The 18,993-nt window shown below is 41.0% G+C and overlaps 1 protein-coding gene across 9 annotated transcripts in view; it reads left to right on the forward strand.

Annotated features, from left to right (window-relative positions):
* SYNE2 (spectrin repeat containing nuclear envelope protein 2) overlaps positions 1–18,993 on the forward strand; it is a 184,781-nt gene that overhangs the window by 140,678 nt on the left and 25,110 nt on the right. For all 9 annotated transcript variants that reach the window (XM_057416222.1, XM_057416214.1, XM_057416218.1 and 6 more), the window contains 11 exons: positions 1,481–1,660; positions 2,305–2,433; positions 3,496–3,650; positions 3,972–4,113; positions 5,315–5,409; positions 7,380–7,614; positions 9,078–9,272; positions 10,000–10,125; positions 11,991–12,146; positions 15,857–16,015; positions 17,004–17,170. In XM_057416222.1, the coding sequence (XP_057272205.1) occupies positions 1,481–1,660; positions 2,305–2,433; positions 3,496–3,650; positions 3,972–4,113; positions 5,315–5,409; positions 7,380–7,614; positions 9,078–9,272; positions 10,000–10,125; positions 11,991–12,146; positions 15,857–16,015; positions 17,004–17,170 (1,739 nt within the window). The remainder of the gene's footprint in view (positions 1–1,480; positions 1,661–2,304; positions 2,434–3,495; positions 3,651–3,971; positions 4,114–5,314; positions 5,410–7,379; positions 7,615–9,077; positions 9,273–9,999; positions 10,126–11,990; positions 12,147–15,856; positions 16,016–17,003; positions 17,171–18,993) is intronic.

Raw genomic sequence — 18,993 nt, forward strand, 5'->3', positions numbered from 1 at the left:
TTCTAAGCTTATTAGATTATTCTAAGTGCTTCTGACTTCAGGCAAATGAGATCTCATGCTGAGACCACAGGGTACAGTTCACTCTCTCAGGCAGCAAAGCTGTCATTAGGTTCTCACACTGCAATAAAGAAATACAATAATCCTGTTTCAGGACAGAGCAGTGATTAATCATGCTTTATGCACCTCTAGCCACACATTGGAGGGAGTCCAAAGTTACCCCATTGTGCTTGTGGCCAATTAAGAAACTTCACATTATGAGAAAGGAAGAAATATATGAATTTTCTATGTCAGAAACAACTGACAGCAGCAAAGTTTAGACCAAAACATTTTCACTTTCTTCTGATCTGTTAATGGCTGTGACATAAATTTATCAGTATGTCAGCAAAAAGGCATCACATTTTCTGGAATTTTTTGGGAAGAGTTTTGCACGTGCTAAGCAAGGCATAACCACTAGAGTGCCATTAACAGTATAGATCCTGTCCTGGTGTGTGTGAGTAGGATACACAGAATTTATTGTGGTTTTTTTTAAAGTGACAAGTTAGAAGAATGGAGATCAGTGATATGGCATATGATTATGTGCATTTGAAAATGCATATGCATTACAAAACTGTATTTTAATATCTCTAATATTTAGTCTATATTAGGAAAAATTATGGATTTATAGAACTCTGTCACCGCAATAAATAAAAATAAATGCAGAGAGAGTGTAGGAAATCAAAATGGGTTATTTATTAAGTGGCTGAAGTGACAGTTTACAGCATGATCCTTTCCAAAGACAGGGGTTGTGAACCAATAGCCATCTTGATTTTTAGGGAAACATGTTTGTTCTTTGCTATCAATCAGAAGTCTTTGTTCAGTACTCACAGAAAAGACAATATACAGTGGCAAATTCCAGGGGATTTCTTAGCTATAAGTAAACTGCAGCTGTCCAGGTTAAAAAAAAAAATTGATAAAGTACATTGAACAAGTACAACATGACTTATCTTTGTTCTTGTGCCATCTTTAGGGTTTAAATTTATAGCATCACTTCTGTAGTAAAGGCAAACAAATAAAACCAAATCCATAATCCTCCATCACTAAGGGATCCAAAGTACTGATGTGTTTGTAACGTGATAGCATTTCTCATCTGCAGCATGGGCCAGTTTATCCATCTGCTGGTGTATATTCATTCTATAGAGAAGAATATTCTGATTTCTCTCCATAATCTCCTCTGTAGTAGTAGCATCCCACTGCCTGAAGTCTCTGGTGTTCACTGAACTTTGAACTGCACCTTTTCTAACACTAGAGTCAAAGGATGCACTTCCAATTATCCTCCCAGTAAAAGACTGAAACTTTCACCATAGCTGAATTCGGCTCCCAAAGGAGATCAACAAAAAGAACTCAGTTACAGAAAAAAAAAGATACTAAATGAAATTGGCACATGACTGATGATCTGATTCATTTGCTGACATTTTTTTTTTCTTTCCCCTTCTCTCATCAGAATTTACAGCAGGACCTTCTAAACATAACAGTGTGCCGTGACCAGATTTCTTTGATGGCTGGTAGGATAAAACAGCAGGCTGGAGTAGCTGTACAAGCCTTTCTATTGGAGAAGATGGAACCACTCCAGAGGCCGTTCTATTTGGAAAAGACAGTACAGAGGAAGTTACATGAATTTGAGGTATTTTTTTATAATATTAAATCAGCTACCATTCATTCCTTATTGAAACGTGCTGCTTTGATATTCTAAGAGATGTGGAGAATAATTTTTACCAGAAAGAAGAAACTTTCCCAGTGCTCTTCTCCCTGACCCAAAGAAACCAACCTAGGGAATAAAAAAGTTGAATTCCAGCCCTAGTTATTTCCCCTGACAGAGTGCAGGCAAGATACACAGCCTTGGCTGTAGGCACATGGGAACATGCTCTGTGTGTAGCTCAAAGGAAACTCATTTTCACAAGTTTCTTCTCTCTGATAAGCTAAGTTTTGGCTTTCCAATTTCACAAAAAATCAAACATCCCAAAGCTACAAAAAGGTATCACAGGTACCCTTATTCCTTCCAGATAGAGATGAATCTCTCAGGATTTAGAGATTCGGTTTCTTGTCCTCTGCTTTGGCTTAGATTTTTGTTTTATCCAGTGCAAAAAGAAAGAGTTCAGTGAGTGAGTTAAAAATACAGGTGAATTCGGGTTTAACATCTTTTTGGTTTCCTGACTGTACTGCTTATTGCACCTTTTTGTATACTGTGTATTAAATTTTTGTATACTGTGTATTTTGTATACTGTGTATTAAATAATAATTAACATAAATATGCAATATTTACCCTAGTTCAATCTTCTACAACTGGAGGATTTCAACAACCGCCTTGAAACACTGGAGAGCAATGTCAATAATTGCATAGATGCCTTTGATAGTCTCTGTCTAGCGGGAGAAACAGACGACTCAGAGTTGCTCATGGTATGTTCGGATTGCCAAGTACAAAAAGATAGTACTCAGGATTTTAGAGCCTACAGGATATCAGCTGTTGCCTACTTCAAGAAACTCTTTGTGTCCCAAGCATTTTAGTTACCTCATTTCCATCAGAGTAACTATAATCTCATCCAAAACACAAAAAGCAGTGATATAAGTTCATAAAAAGTCTAGATACACATTGCAGGCCAAACACCTGCATGGAGGGGAGGAAAATCACATAGATTTGAGATTGATGGAAGATCCTTTTCCCCACATTTGGTGTGGAGCTAACCTGTTGCCCTGGATTTAGGGTCAAAGTAAATCATAGAATCAATCACAGAATCATAGACTGGTTTGGGTTGGAAGGAACCTTAAAGATCATCTAGTTCCATCCCTCTGCCATGGGCAGGGACACCTTCCACTAAACCAGGTTGCTCAAAGCCCCATCCAACCTGGCCTTCAACACTGCTAGGGATGGGGAATCCACAGCTTCTCTGGGCAACCTGTGCCAGTGCCACACCACCCTCACTACTTCCTAGTATTTCATCCAAGTCTTTCCTCTTTCAGTTTAAAGCCATTCCCCCATGTCATCTCACTGCATGCTCTTGCAAAAAAAGACCTCTGAGCTTTCTTGTAGGCCCCTATAATTACTGGAAGGCTGCTCTAAGGTCTCCTCAGAGCCTTTTCTTCTCCAGGCTGCACAATCCCGACTGTCTCAGCCTGTCTCCACAGGAGAGGTGCTCCAGCGCTCTGATCGTCTTCATGGCCTCTTCTGGTCTCATTCTTACAGATCCAATTCCTTCTTATGTTGGGGGCCCCAATATATGGGTACCAGCACTTGAGTATCTGTTCAATACTGTTGGAAAAATGGACATTGTGTAAGGGAATTGCGAATTTTTTGTTTCCTATAGCTGAAGTTAGACAGAAACGGCTTGGGGTTTGGCTGAGCACTTTGGATGTGTAGCATTCAGATGCTTCCTACAGAAGAGAATAGGCTTCTGTATTTCTTTGAAATGCACCAAAGGCAGTATTTTTTGCAATTAATTTGGCTTTTTTTTTTACTTCCAGAATCACACTCTGAAGCTTGCTGAGCTTTCTCCAAGCATAGAGAGTTTGAATGAAGCAAGCATTAGGTTGCCACTCAGTGACTTCATCCTGAAGAAAATGCAGAGCCTGATTCGGCAGTGGAGTCAGAAAACATCAGCTGCTCTGGAATACTGCAGGTCCGAAATGCAAACACAAAATCACCACTAACCATTTCTGTGAGAATAATCAAAACCAAATTAAAGCATGGGAAGTCTTACAATGTGTTCTTAACTTTCTCAGAAGCTTTCCAAGCTTGAACTCTTGCCCTTTCAGTAGCTATGTGTATTCCAAATCACTTGGAGCAAAAATCTGGATATTCATAGGTGAAGAAGGTAGCAAAGTGCCAAGCAAAACCCCACCATGTTATTATTACCAAGTCCCATGTTAGACCATATGCAAGCATAGGCAGAAAAACAACCACAACACAATAGTTTCTGATTATTTCTTTTGTTTTACAGCATGGAAACTGAAAATGATGAAAAGAAGTTCTTTCAGAAATGTGAAAACTGGATGAAATTCCTAGAAAAAATGAAAGAGACCTCAAAAACAAATATTCCAGTACGGTTTGAAGAACTGCAAGAGCAACAAAGAGTGTATGAGGTAAAGCTAACTCCAAAAATGGAAGCATCTTGGGGGGAAATCGCTAAAAATGCTACACCTTTTGAAATTAGACTTGGGCAGAGTTTTACAGAGCATGTCGCTCTTGAAATGTGGCCTTGTACTTATTGAGAGGAAAACTTTGAAATGTGAAAATCTTTTTTCAAAATGAATGGCTCCTTTTTTTGCAGCAATTAGACCTTTAGGACTGCATCCTCAAGTGCTGTGTCATGGAAGTCCTAGATTTCTCCAACTGTGAGGTTGCTTGCCTGTCTGCCTGTCCAAGGGCACTGAAGCCTGTGGCAACTAGCTAGGCAGTTTGTTGGCAATCTGGCAGGAACCTTAACAGTTTCTGGAAGAACTGCACTTAAAACAAAATGTTTTCACAGTATATTTCCATTTTGACCAGTTGTCAGATTTTGGTGGAAATCTGTTTTCTCTGGCATTTTCCTAAACACTTGCTAGTTGTTAGTGTTTCACATGCGTATGATACTATCCATTCGGAGGAGAAGGTACGCTGCATGCTAGTGGTAGCATGTGGATGTAATTCTGAGCAAAGTGTCTGTCTACAGACTTTGTCCTATTGGTGGGAGGGTGGGAAAGCAACCAAAATAGAGAAAATAAATAAAGTAAAACCAAGTGGTAAATGGTAAACATCATGAACAGTTAGGGTGAGCTTTGTGCTGCTGCAGTGGAGCATAGCTTAACACTACCCAAAGTGCTGTCGCTAATTCCATGGGGTATTAAGTGATGTTAGTGATACTCATTAGGGTCTACAGAATCTACAGAAAGTTATTTTCTCTCTTTTACTTAGACTCTCCTGATCAATTCAGTCATTGATTTCTAGAATAAACTTATACTTGTTGTGATAAAGAGTAAATTCGCCCTTATAGGTAGCTTTTTTAACACCTTTTCTATGGATTTCTGTCTAGATTGCATTTCTCCTGAATGAGTCCAGTAAACTTTAGGTATCAGATTACTTACGCAGCTCGTGGTGGGTTCTGCTATTGCATATGTGCAAATTCCTCCTGTTATCCAGAAAGTGTGGAATTTTTTAGGATGCATTTGATGCTAGCTCTTGAAAATAATAGAGCTTTCAGCATTTAAAATTAAATAAAAGCTGCCCCTCTAGAGAAGCAGAAGCAGCTTTCACAGCGAAAGTTGTTCAATGAATAGATAAAACTCGTTTTTATGGTATTTTCAGATGCTGCAAACTGAGATTTCCGTAAGTCAGCAGACATGTAATTCTATCACAGCAAAAGTTCTACTCTCCTTGGAATCTGAAGAAGCAGCACAAAGGTAATCTATCAGATTTTCTCCCTAAAATCTCAGTAATTTAGTGAATATGCTCTCTTCCTTGGATGTGTTGAATCTTTGTTTTCATGAGGACATAAACCCAAATTCTTGAGTTGGTTCACTCTTTAAATAACTTCATGGCACATTTTGCACAAGTGTGAAGAGATGCAAAGACAAAGAAATGCTGGTGCCCTGGCCAGACTGCGTTTTGGATCATAACTGGATGTTCTGTCTAACAAAAATAATTACTCCTGAACAGGAGGCTTCCTGGGCTACTGCTATCCTGGAGTTGTTGAAACTACAGTGGTTGAGAAGCTACTTTCTTACAGAGCATAATGAGAATGCTGCATATAAAGGATCCTTTCTCTCTTTCTAGACTTCTACTTTTTAAAGTGCAGAGGTCTGAGATTATCTACATTTCCCTTGGCACGCATGATAGGGCATTGAGTCACCAGCACACAATCCAAAACATATAGTAACTAAACCTGGTTTTTTAAAAAAACCTTACTTTTCTCTCAATCAGTGTAGAGTGTGAAGCAGCAAGTAATAACTGTAAGCAGAGGTTCAACTGCCTTAGGTGTTTCTGCTGTGAACACATCACCTCTCTGCCAGAGCTTGCTGCTCCCAGAGATGTGGCAGGACATTGTGTGTGCTCCCCTTGACCACTTCAGTATGAAAACCGTAGCTTAGCTTAAAGCTGCTAGGGAAGTAGGACTAAACTAAGCAAAGCTGCTGGATTTTTGTATGGAAGCTAGCTCCACAAACACAGGTGTTTGTGTAAGAGCTATTCTGGGGGCCAGGGCCTCCTGCAGAGGAGCAGAATTGATAGATAGGAGTTGTCTTAATCACTCCAGCTAGACCTGCTGGATCTATATACTGGGGTACATCAAAAGAAGCGTGACCAGTAGGTCGAAGGAGAGGTTAGCCTTCCCCTCTGCTCTCCTCTCGTGTGACCCCACTTGGATCATTGTGTGCAGTTCTGGTGTCCTCAACACAAAAAGAACATGGAACTGTTGGAACAAGTCCAGAGGAGGGCCACAAGGATGATCAGGGGACTGGAGCACCTCCCGTATGAAGACAGGCTGAGAAAGTTGGGGCTGTTCAACCTGGAGAAGAGAAGGCTGCGTGGAGACCTCATAGCAGCCTTCCAGTATCTGAAGGGGGCCTACAAAGATGCCAGAGATGGACTCTTCATCAGGGTCTGTAGCAACAGGACAAGGGGTAACGGGTTTAAATTTAAACGGGGGAAATTCAGGTTAGATACAAGGAAGAAATTCTTTACTGTGAGGGTGGTGAGGCACTGGCACAGGTTGCCTAAAGAAGTGGTAAATGTTCCATCCCTGGTGGTGTTCAAGGCTGGGTTGGACACAGCCTTGGGCGACATAGTCTAGTGTGAGGTGTCCCTGCCCGTGGCAGGGGGATTGGAGCTAGATGATCTTAAGGTCCTTTCCAACCCCAACCATTCTATGATTCAGTGATGTAAACCATGTTGTAGAAGAAGCCAAAAAATGGCTTGAATGGGTTCAGTAACAACACAGAGCCTTTTCACTTTGCAGTCAGGTCCCGCTGCTGTAGGATACAGTGATGTTTGAACTCCTGCTTACAGCCTCGTAAAAGCAGAGATCAATTTTGCAGCATAATCACAGACCTTGTCTTACTTGCATTGACCTTCTTGTTCTCCAGGGAAGTGTTTAGTGCTTATTGTTTCTGTGATTGCTGTACTATGTATGTTGCTGTACCGCAACAGCAGGAATGACTTGCATTATCCATTGTTGTATCATATAAAAAGTTTTTTAGATTGCATAAAAGATGAAATACAGAGAGCAAGGGTGAACTTAGGGCTGCATGGAGCTTTTTGCATAGTTGAGCATCATGACTGGCCTAAAATGTTGCAAACTGAAATCCGTCACAATTACTGTAAAATGCAGCCTTGAGATCAAAATATGTTAACACTCAGCATTTGTCATTTACAGAACAGAGTTTATTTCCAAGCTCACATTGCTGAAAGAACAGTGGCAGAATATCATCCGGATGGTTCAGCAGAGGAAGATGGATATTGATGGACGCATGAACCAGTGGCAGCTCTTCAAGAGTTCTCTGCAGAGTCTCAGCAGACTTCTTGATGATACAAACAGCTTCCTTATAGCTGTGAAGAGCCAGGACTGCTATAGCCTTTACCAGCTTAGAATTCTAATTTATGATTGCAAGGTACCGTATTTATCTCTTCATAAATCTAAAATATGTGGGTTTTTCTCAGATTGAAACAACTTCTGTCCAGTAGGGTGGAAAAAAAAAAAAAAGATTGCATGCTTTATGGGGAAAACCAATTGCTGACACTTTGTCTTAAAGCTGAGCACAGATGAGAAAACAATGACATTGTGAAAGACTCATTATACCAGGAAACTTCCTGGTCATTTAGTAGCCTTGTATGCTTTAAAAATATTACTGATATGAACATGGAAATGCAGGGTGCTAGGGAAATTAGGCAGAAACCCTGGTAAACAAATACCCTCTAGGTATGTGTGGATCTTATTGACATGGCTACTGAATGCAGGCCTTGCAGTTCACCTGAAGGAAGCAGAAACATGCGTGGCAGGATGGGCTATATGGGTCCTGTGTGTGCAGGGACAGGCAGGAGGAGCCGGGAGCACAGAATAAAGCACTTAGAAGGGGGTCTGTCCTTGGAGCCACCACTCCAGGATGCACAGACCTGGGCAGCAGTTCTTCAGAGCATTTGAGTTCTGCATTTTACATGCAGTGAGAAAAAAAAAAAAAACAACACCAAACAATAAACAGAACAAAAACCCCAACATTCTCCTTTGTTAATTTTGTATATTTTGGGTTTCAATTTAATTATGCACCTTTTTGTTTTATAGGAAAATAAAAACAAGCAGTGAACTTGATGGTTACTTAAAGCAATCTAAAACCCTTAAAAAATATATTACTGAATGCTAGTGACACAGTCTGAGATTTACTGTGTTCCCGCACCCCTAATGTTGATGGGTTAGCACATTACCACCATTCCTTTTGGTGCTTGCCATATTCATTTCATCTGTATTTTTACCTGCTGTGGGAAGATGATTTTCAGTAGATTTTACAAGTTAGCATTCATGCTTTTCCTTCATGAGAAAAGCCATAAAAGTCTTCTCCCTCCTACTCCAAATTGGCCTTCCCTCCTGCTGTTGTTTTGCAGAAAGAAACAATGATCATATCTGCTTGTGTTATAGACCAGTTTGTGTTTCAAGCAAAGTATTAATGATGGCTTACTTCACTTGGAACATGTCATGGTTAACAGACTTGTTATCTCTGAAAAAATTGTGCTAGTTGTTGATGCTAGAGGTACTAGCAGAACTTAAACTGGTTTGTTACTCTGAATAACTCATACAACGGAATTTCCATCTTTTTGTAATTGCTGCAGTTTTACTCTATAGATTCAGTCTGTGAAAAGCTACTGTACAATTTTATCAATAAGATCAAAAAGAATCTTGTTTTTTCTGAAATTAAAAAAGCAGATAGGAAATGAGCTATTCATTACTGTTTCATGAATGTGAACAAATAGTGCCTTGAAACTCCCTTTGTATGTCTTCACTTGTTCCCTAGTGAAATGCCAGGTGTGTGCTTCTAAAGCTTGCTAAGAAAAGCTTAGAAACTTTCTTATTTCTCTTTTAAAGGCTAAGGCAGTGATTCTTCAGAGGTGGCAAGCCATGTACTCCTTAACAGTTGATGTCGGGGAGAAATTGCACACTGTTTCGGATCCAGAGACCAGCACTCTTCTCCAGGAGCAGCTCATCCAATTACAGAAGAGTTGGGGGAACACCGAGACCCTGCTGCAGGAGAAGATAATGCAGCTCAGCAGTACCATACAGGTACATGATGCCCTCCCCAGGGAGGAGCAGCACCTGCTTCTCTGACGTTGGGTCTCAAGAGCTGCCCTGCCCCATTGTCCTCAGGGCTGAGCTCTCTAGCAACAAGGCAAATGCTGAACTGCTGCTTACAGCAGAGGGGCTCTGAGAGAAGTGCTTGTCATATGCCATTAGGGCTTGCGGCAAACTGATCCCCTGATTCTCCAAAGGGAATGGGTTGGCATCCATTTCTTGCAGCAATGGATGTACGTGCTCTGATTATTCTCATGATCCCTGTGGCCTGGAGAGCTTTCCTGTTTTGGGTTGTGAAGCCTGAGCTAAAATTCAGCTTAGATGGTTTTGATACTCCTGTTGTTGCATCTCTAAAAAGAAGGGTAGCCATTTCCTTAGAGCAGTGAATTTTCTTTCATGGCTAACAGCACACATGCTGTCATCAGTACTATCCCAAAACCAAAGACTACGCTTAACACCTGTTGGGTTGGACAAAACAAGATGGGCAAAAATGCTTTGTAAGGCAAACCTTAAATACAAGAGAGGGTTCAAGTTCTGTAAATCCATGAGTCAAATTCTTGTGGGTGGTATGTAACGAAAAGAAAATGCAAATAACCAGAGCACATGATTGTTTATTTAAGTTGGTTGAAGAGGCTATTTTGCAACATATCCATGTGGTTCAGTATGTCATACTGAAGTATCTTCACCTTTTATAACTTCCTTGTGTCTCCTTGAGCAGAACTGGGACTGCTGTGAAAAGCAAACAAAGGAATTAGAAAGCAGGCTGCAGGAGCTAAAGGAGAAAGTAAAAGATCCGCTTCCTAATGAACATGAAGAACTCTACAAAGCCAAGGAACACATGAAGGTATCAAACTGCCTTATTGTATTTAAATAGATGTAGTCTTTGCAGGACACCTGATCCCTGTAAAATCAGTTTTCTTTCTTACCTGTCTTTAGTGACAGTGCATTTCTCTCCTTTATATGATCCTGACTGCTGCTAACAAGAATAGTAGTGTTTGGTTTTTGTTTTTCCTGCTTCTGCTCCCTTTCCACAGTCTTAATTTACAAAATAAGCAGTTCCTTAAACAAAAGGAAAAAAGCTCCTGGTCTCAGCTCAATTGGCTGCTGTCCTAGTGGCTGAATCTCCCTTTTTGTTTTCAGTCCATTTTGGACAGGGAGCTCCTCAAGCAAGAGACTTTCTATGTCTGCAGAACACCGTGCACACCTGTGGGATCTGACCGTAATTAAAGAAAAGGAAAATTAAGAGTAAGGGAGTGGCAGAAACCCTGGCAACCCATAGTGCACCCTGAAAATTAAATGGCAAGGAAAGTAATTCCAAGTGGTAGGAGGCATTTTGTCTGGACTGGTCAATCTTTCATCATCCTTTTATGAAGTGAATTGTTGACCTATGTAGTGGGAACAAATAAGCTTATTAACGAGCCAAGGCTTTGAACTCATTATCAGCTGTCTGAAATCTTCTTTGTGAGTTCTGGCAGCCTTTCCCACAGCAGCAGTCTTGCTGTAGCCCTGAATTATTTGTGAGATGGCAGCACACAGCTCCTGCCCCTGACTCTAGTAAGAGAAATTTAGCCGCAGAGGCATCAGGGTCAGACAGTGCCACTGCAGTTACTACTCTTGGGTGTCACAGTATAATAAAAAAAAAAGGGCCAAAATGGCATGGGGGGGACGTTCTTTCCTCTCCCTGCATTTCACTTTTCTATGGAATAAAGCTGTTTTTCTCTATAAGCCTAGACCTTATACAAGGCTCATACAAAGTCCCGTGAAATTCCATCATTAGTTCAATTAATGCAGAGATTCAGCCCTTGTCAAGATATATAAATGCATATTTGCACATCCATAGGGAGTGATTTGTCGTGAGCTCCAGTAAATTTTAGTCTCAGGTTGTGGGTTTTTTTTTCCTCCAGCGTTGAAGCAGATCAGAGTTCTTTTATGATTTAGGTAAGTGACAGGCTCAGAAGACCTCTGAAAATGCTCACGGGGCTTGGACCCAGCACACGTCTCCTGATACAAACACTCGCCATTTTTGCCCTCTGAAATGAGACAAATTGGATCCTCTGTAGGAGCTGGTTTTTGTTAGAGGAGCCAATGACCCTTCCCAGCAACTGCTTTGCAACATGAGACTAGTACCTGGTGTGTAGAGTGCCATGTTTCCCAGATGTGTGCAGTGGTGTCTCTGCTTTTTAGGTGACAATTTTAACACTGATAGGAAAGTGTATAAACTTGTTATAAAGGGAAAGGAGAGTTGGAGGAACAACAGAGAAAAGAGACTGTTTCTGTGAATGAGCAGTTCGAAATCTCCACAGTCTGATAGAAGTGCCTGTTAAATCACTTAATTAGACAAGGGAACCAAATTTACTTTATTTAAATGCATAAGCTGAAACTGGGGAAAAAATGCTGGTGGAAAGCAACTTGGCCTAAATAATAGAAAAAAAGAAGTGGGCGCATGCCTTCTGGGATGTGACACCCCGAACGCTGCCGTGAAGCATGGGGGGCTGCAGGGATCATGCAGCGGGGCTGCCACACTCCTCAACAGCTCTGCCCTGGAGTCCGGGGGCTCGGAGCTGGCCCTCAGCCCACCGGAGAGCCTGCATGTGCTGTGCACGTTCCCATCCTCTCCTCCCCCACGGGCCGGGCAGAGGATTAACGAGCAGGTTTGGAAAACTAGAGGAGCTTAGTGCCAAGGCTTGTTCTGGGTGCGTTTCCATGCAGGAGCTGGAGCAGTCGCTGGCAGATTGGGCCCACAGTATGAAGGAGGTGCGAGCCCGGACGGTGAAGCTGGTGGACTGGGTCCTCACCGAGGATGCATCGGTGCTCAAGGAGCACATTGAACATCTGCACAGGCAGTGGGGAGAGCTCTGCTTGCGGGTAAGGCTTCCTCCTCCTCTGGAGTCTTGTAGTGGGACGTTAACAGGGCCTGGCAGCAAAGGGGCAGTGGGTTAGCAGGCAGGATTTAGGATTTCTCTTGGACTGGGTCTCGGATGGGAGCGTGGTTTCTCCTGGTACTGCTGACCAGGGCTGAAGTTTGCCCTTGTTTCCTGGACCTAGACTGCTGAGTTTTCTTCTTTGCAAACCCTTTGTAACTAGTGAATGCCTGAATTGCGCAGAGCTCTGATGCAGCTGTTTACCGAAATAGGTGGCTTTGTTCTGGGCTGCCAAAGGGAGGGAGGAGGGAGGTAGGGGAGAGGGAGAAATACAGGAATTGCCTGAGGGTATGAGGCAGGGAGAGGAAGGGGGAGGTCATGTAATCTGATGTTAAAAAAATGCCAGGAGAGCTGATAAAGAAAACTTCGATGTGTTTAAATACTGGCTCCTTGGGTTTAAACACATTAAGACCTCACTTGTTTTTTCTGTAACAGTACAATGCTGCGAAACATTTGCATTCTTTGTGGCTTGTTGCTATATTACACTTAATTTAGTGCTGCGTGTAAAATTGCTGGGGAGCATTTACCAGCAAAGTCACATGAACTTGATTCGGGACATTGTTATGCAGTTTGTGTGTTTGCTTTACCCTGTTAACAGGATTGGAAGAAGTAAAATACTTCGGGGTCTTAAGTTAGGCTGGATGGCTCTACATGCCCACAAGCCAGACTCTTGCCTCTTTTACTCACAAGTCAATAGCTTTTATTTTACACTTTGTAAAGCAGTAATTATGTGAGTTAGCATTTTGTGCCTAAGCCTTAATTGGCCAAAGGTAAAGCAGTCTTGGTGGGAATATTGCCAGAGTAATGAACAGCTGTGCTTATTTCAAAAACTTCGGTGTGATGAAAATAGTAATCTGGGTTAGGTGTTTGGATTCTGTTTTGCATTGCAGTGGGAAAGAAAATTTAGTTTATTTGGCTTAAACTGGGCTTTGCCTTTATCTACAGCCAGCTTTCTCTGTGTTAATTCTTTCTGAACTCTGAAAATAATTCCAGAGACACCTTCTCCCTCCTGAGATAGAACATTTTTTTTTTAAATCAAAATGCCTGAACCATTTTCCTAATGGAAATCTGTGGTTGAACCTGTAAGTGAGAGAACTTTATTGTTTTTTTTGGTCATCTGCTGATGCTGTTTCAACTGTTGTGAGCAGCTCTGAAAATTAACCTGTCTTTTGCATGTACCCCACTACACTCCACCCAAGTAGTAATTTCCTGTAGTAATTTAAAGTTCTGATTTTATTCAAAATTTCCATTTTAGTTTCCTGAGGGAACAACATTTAGTTCGGTCTGACTTGGAGACAAGAAAAGGGTGACATTAATGTGACACTGTTAGGCACACACAAGTCTGTAGTGGGAGGAATCTCTTCCGTGCTGGAGTGGAGGGAAGAGTTGAAATGTTTACACAGCCCTGGTGGGCCTTCGTGCTCAGCCTGCGCCGATGCTCAGTGCTAGACACAAGGGTATGAAAGCAGACTTGATGGGTTGTGCTGCTAGCATGACTGCCTTGCTTTGGCTAACAAAATAGAGGAGTCAGGATGTACTGTGTGAAGAAAAATCTGCAGTATAGATGCAGAGAGGTGAAAGCTGTTCAGATGGAACCACTCTGCATCTGTCACAGCCACGAGAGCAGGGCGGGCATATGCCTGTGCTAGACTGGGCAGGGACACTTGTACACTTAGTGAGCATATGCACGCAAGTGATTAGTGTTTACATAGCTGCCCTTGCAAGCTACATGTAGGTCAAAGATTCAACTACTTATATCAGCAAGTACCCTGTCCTAACGAACACTAGGGTATAGGTTGCACCTGACCTTGATAGAATTTTTAGCCTCCCTTGGGAATGCTCAGGTTGCTCCTGCATCATACTGTGGGGACAAAATGGAGCTGGTACCAGAGCACCTGGTCCAAGGAGAAAGTGCTCAAAGCAGTGGCTCGAAGGGGCCACTTGTCTGGGAGATTTTTCCTGGTTTACCCCCAGTCTGTACTTCTTAGCCAGGTAAAAGGTGCTTCTTGCTCTTAAAATCCTGCCTTGTCCATGCTTAGCAGGCAAAAATTGAGTCAGGATTGTAACAGTGGTTTTGCTGACATGCGTAGTGTCTTATTCCACAGACCAAGTTAAGTTGTATCAGCACAAGGGAGATTGGGGGCTGGAACTAAATGATCTTAAGGTCTTTTCCAGCCCTAACTATTCTTTGATTCCATGAGATGCTGCAAGTGGTAGAAGAAGGATGAAGGATTTACCCTTCATACTTCTGAGGCTGAAGGAATGAGGGAGCATCCCAGAGCAGAGGCCTTCTTAGGGAGGCTTTTTGAGGTCCCTGAGGTCTCCAGGAGACTTCTTCCCATTCAGAACTTTAAAGATGGTCTCCCAAGACACAGTGCTTTTGGCTCATCTCTTTGCTTAGATCAGCATTAAAGATTCAGAAATCACTTTCATTCCCCACCTCTTTGCTTATATCAGCATTAAAAATTCAGAATCACTTTCATTCTCCATTCCCTGCTTAAAAAAAAGAAGTTGAAATTTAAAGGACAAAAGCAATATATTGGAAGATCACTTGGTGCCTTATGTTTTGATCCTGGTGTTATGTGGAGCTGTTCTTGCTTCCACACTTAACTTGACCCTGAGGTACAAAATAGTGTTAGAGATTAGCCTAGCAGAATCACTAGTGGAATTTTGAGGAGTCACATGTTGTATATGGTGCACATGAGATGTGAAGAGGGAGTCTTTCTTGCCATTGGGTGATATTTAGAGTGGCGATTTATGGCCAAGGCAAGCAAAATGCTCAGTCTTTACACAGAGTTCTTTGTCAAGGGTAAAGGATTAGTTGTTTGTCTTGTTTTATTTTAGTAGAACTTCAACCATTTTTCGCTTCCTTTGTCCCATATATCTTAGTACAGGAATCCATCAAAACAGGTAAATGAATAAAAAAGTGTTATTTAAGACCCCTAGGCTAAAACCAAGTACTGTTAGCTAGTAGAAGAGTGACTGTGCTTCTTTCTGAGATGTTGGAGCAGTGATACTAACTTTGGTGGTTCAGGCAGCATCAGACCTTAATTTCTCTGTCTAGACAATTTGTTTATCCATTGTGGCAAATGTAATTTTGATGGGAAAAAAAAAATCCATAGTTCTCAATAAAAAGGATAGATTTTTGATGCTGATTTTTTGGAAGCTCTCCAAGAACTGGTGAGCAAACGGAAAGAAAAGAGGGAAGTTTTTATATAAACAAAATAATTACAGTCAGTACTTGCAAAGTTTCTCTTACAGTTGCAGAAAAATAAGAACTTACCTAGCTATTATTTCTCTTGTGTTATAAATGAGACCGTACTAAACAATATGTAGTAGTTCTTTGTTTGGCATTTTCAGGTTTTCACTGAGGAATATTCAAATTGTTATTTAAGCTCATTATGTATAAAGCTGTCACTCAGTTTAATTCTTCTGAGGGAGAGAATCTGGCTAGTCAACTTTTTGCTCTGCTATCCAAAATAAGATGCAGTAACAATCTGCTTGCTGGCTTTGAAAAGAAAGCTAGAGATATTTGATAACTGCTCTTGCAAAATGGAATGTTATCAATGCAGACTAGAAATTAGAAGGTTCATAATTGCTGGTTCCTTCCTGAGAAAGATGTTGCCAGCAGCTGATGTGTGTGTTTATCCATAGGTGTCTGTCCACAAGCAGGAGATCGAGGACAAGCTCAATGCCTGGATTGTGTTCAATGAAAAGAATAAGGAGCTGTGTGCCTGGCTGGTACAAATGGAAAGCAAAGTATTGCAGACTGCAGATGTTAGCATTGAAGACATGATAGACAAATTGCAAAAGGTAAGTAGTAATGCCACTTTTCTTCAATTGCAGTCTGATAGCTCATTATAAAGACACCATTCCTCATGTCTTCCTTGGCTCTCAAAAGCAATACATGATATAAAACCAGTATGTACAGGCTTTTAGGAGAAGATGAGCTTTTCTAGGATCAGTTCTTAACCTTCTTCTTGATGTTCAGACTTGGAGCATAATGCAAAACAGAAATGCTGCCTGACTGCATTTAGGCATGGAGCGTGATGTTTGTGAGTATGGGGGGGGGGGGGGGGGGGGGGGGGGTCTGGGTTGTTGGGTGCCAGCACTGCTCAGAGCTTTCCCTGCTGGTGCTCAGCTGTGTCCTGGGAGCCTCTCACTGTTCTCAGCACCTCCACCCTTGTCATAAATTACAAAAATAGTATTCAGAGGGCAAAGAAAAGATGGAAGCATGGGGTAGGTGTTATGCCAGGCAAACAAGAAGTTAATTTCCCCCTTCTCCTTGCTAGTTAGTGCTTTTTAATACTTTTGTATTAGCTTGATTTTAAACAGAACCATTATTTTGTTGCAGTGTTCCTCCCCATGGCTTAAATGTCTCAATATGTAATCCCAGGTCTCCTCTGGATAATACCAGCAAAATAAAGCTGTCATTGACTTGAATTTGGGTTCTTTTGAGGTAGCTTGATTGAAAAATTATGTTAAATCAGGAAAGCAGACACAAAATTAGAACATTAAACTGCTATTTTTAGGAATACTTGCTCCTGGCACTTGCAAGTCTTTAAGCTACTTATGTTTTTCATAGTGGCTTCATTGTGAGAGTGCTTTTCCATTGAGGTTTGGTTTTGGTTTAGTTTGTTTTAAGTGAAAGAGTTCTACATGCTAATGTAGAAACCTCAGCCATGGCAAGCCAAACCTGACTTCAAATCACACACATGGGAAAAGAAACTGATAGTTTTGTTTTGGTTTTGTTGCTTTGTTTTGCCCAGGAATTAATCAATGTTTGTGTGTATTTTATCAGGATTACATGGAAGAAATAAATCTGTTCAGTGAAAATAAGCTTAATTTGAAACAAATGGGCGATGAGCTAATAAAGGCTAGCAACAAGAGCCGGGTTGCAGAAATAAATGATAAACTCAACAAAATCAATGATCGCTGGCAGCATCTCTTTGATGTCATTGGAGCACGGTAAGAAAATCATTTTCAATATTTTGTATGAGATAAGTTAGAGGCCAGTGCACTTGACCATCAGAAACAGATTGACATAACTTCTCAGTTCTGTTGAAATTTATTGTGAGTCAAATTACACTGAAGTTAATGTTTTTTCGTTATGACTTGTTTCTGTATTATGACACCAAATGTCTTAATTTATTTGATGGTTAGAGGGCAAAGCATTAAGAACTCATATGTAGTATAATTTTAATGGTAACTGCATAAAAAGAAGCGTCAAAGTGATTTCTTTGTTGCATGTGTTGAATTGCAGCTTAATTTTAAGGCAGTGTGGTAAGAGTTCATTTTTGCTCTTAGGAGAGTCTCCTGTTTTAAGACAAGCCTGTATTTCACCCTATGTCTGAATGCAGAGAAATTTGTGATAGACTCTTGGCCTACCTCTGTAGTCAGTCATATTTATATAATTATAATGTTCCTTTCTTACATTCAAAAGTGTATGACATTTCATTTAATATTAGTGCTATTTCTTTACTCAGTCTCTTTCCTAAAAGCAACTGGAAGACCATGCCATGAGTTTATTTTTTAAATTCAGGATTTTCTGCATGATCATGAAATGGAAAATACTATCAGTTGAAATTAAAACAAAAACCAGCATAATCTAAGCAATAACCTCTTTTTAAAGGATTTAACATCTTTATTATAATTGACAGAGCTAAGACCATCATGATCATTTCAGTATTAGCCTTACTGAGATGATGCCATTTCACTGTTATGTCTGGGTAAAAACCCAGATAAAAATCACAGTTTGGGAGGAGGATGCTGGGTCTCATGGCCTGTCTGGGTTTATTAGTAAGCCAGAAACAGTAAGGTTAACATCAAGTTAGTGTTGGTCTAAACTTCTCTCTGAAGGTTTTGCTTTGCCTGTAACCACCCTCAGACACTCTCTTGCTTAGTTAGCTTTTGGGACAGATAACGCGGGTGGTTGTGCTGTGACAGTGTACTGCTGAGTGTGCTGGATCTTAATCAAGAATGAGATCTGAATGAAGAGTGACACATGAGCTGTGAATAATTAAGCACAGAAGATGCCTTCTTAAGATGTAACACTTAGCAGATAGTCTTGCAACAGTTGTCTCTAGGTGCCTTTGTGTTTGAGATGGTGTAGGAAACAAAGACTCTCTTTTATAACAGCACTTTTTCTGTTCTGATATTAGGGTAACATATCACTTTTCAAGCACTTTTCATGATCATGTTTTGCTGTGTGTTAGTTTTGAATTGTAGCAATTTTAAAATGCAGATCAAATGCACCATTTTAAAACTGAGGTAAACGTGGCACATTTCTAGTAATCTTTAGGAAAATGTGCTAAGGAACTGATAGAATATTTAAGGAGAGATCTGTCAGTCTTACTCAAGTAGTCTGTGACAGCAGAGCACTTGTTTGTCTACCTGGGATGTCTTAAATCTTTACCTTCAGACAAGTGTATGGTGGTGCTTTGAGGTACATTAATGCGGATTTGCCTAGAGCATCAGCATAGCTCCCAGTATTGGATATCTAAATGGATATTGCAGCTCTTGGAGAGTTGGTATGATGCTTTATGCTCGTTCCCATGTTCTTAATCCCAAAAAAGGTCTGGAATATGCCAGTTTCTACTTGTGATTTCCACCAACTTTGTGCTCAGGGCCAGAGTAATGAACTTGAAAGGACTTGACAGATTATGGTTTGAAGCAGCTCCCTCAGTGGTCCTAGGTTATCAGGCAGCCCATTGGGCTCTGCTGGTCCTCTAGGATTCAATACTCATGGAGGTTCAGCACTTTGCAGCATGGGTGTAGCACATCTCCTTCCT

This window comes from Pezoporus wallicus, unplaced genomic scaffold (assembly GCF_028554395.1).
Source record: "Pezoporus wallicus isolate ANWC-B61680 ecotype Strahan unplaced genomic scaffold, APGP_CSIRO_Pwel_v1 scaffold_2146, whole genome shotgun sequence".
Lineage (NCBI taxonomy): Eukaryota > Metazoa > Chordata > Aves > Psittaciformes > Psittacidae > Pezoporus > Pezoporus wallicus.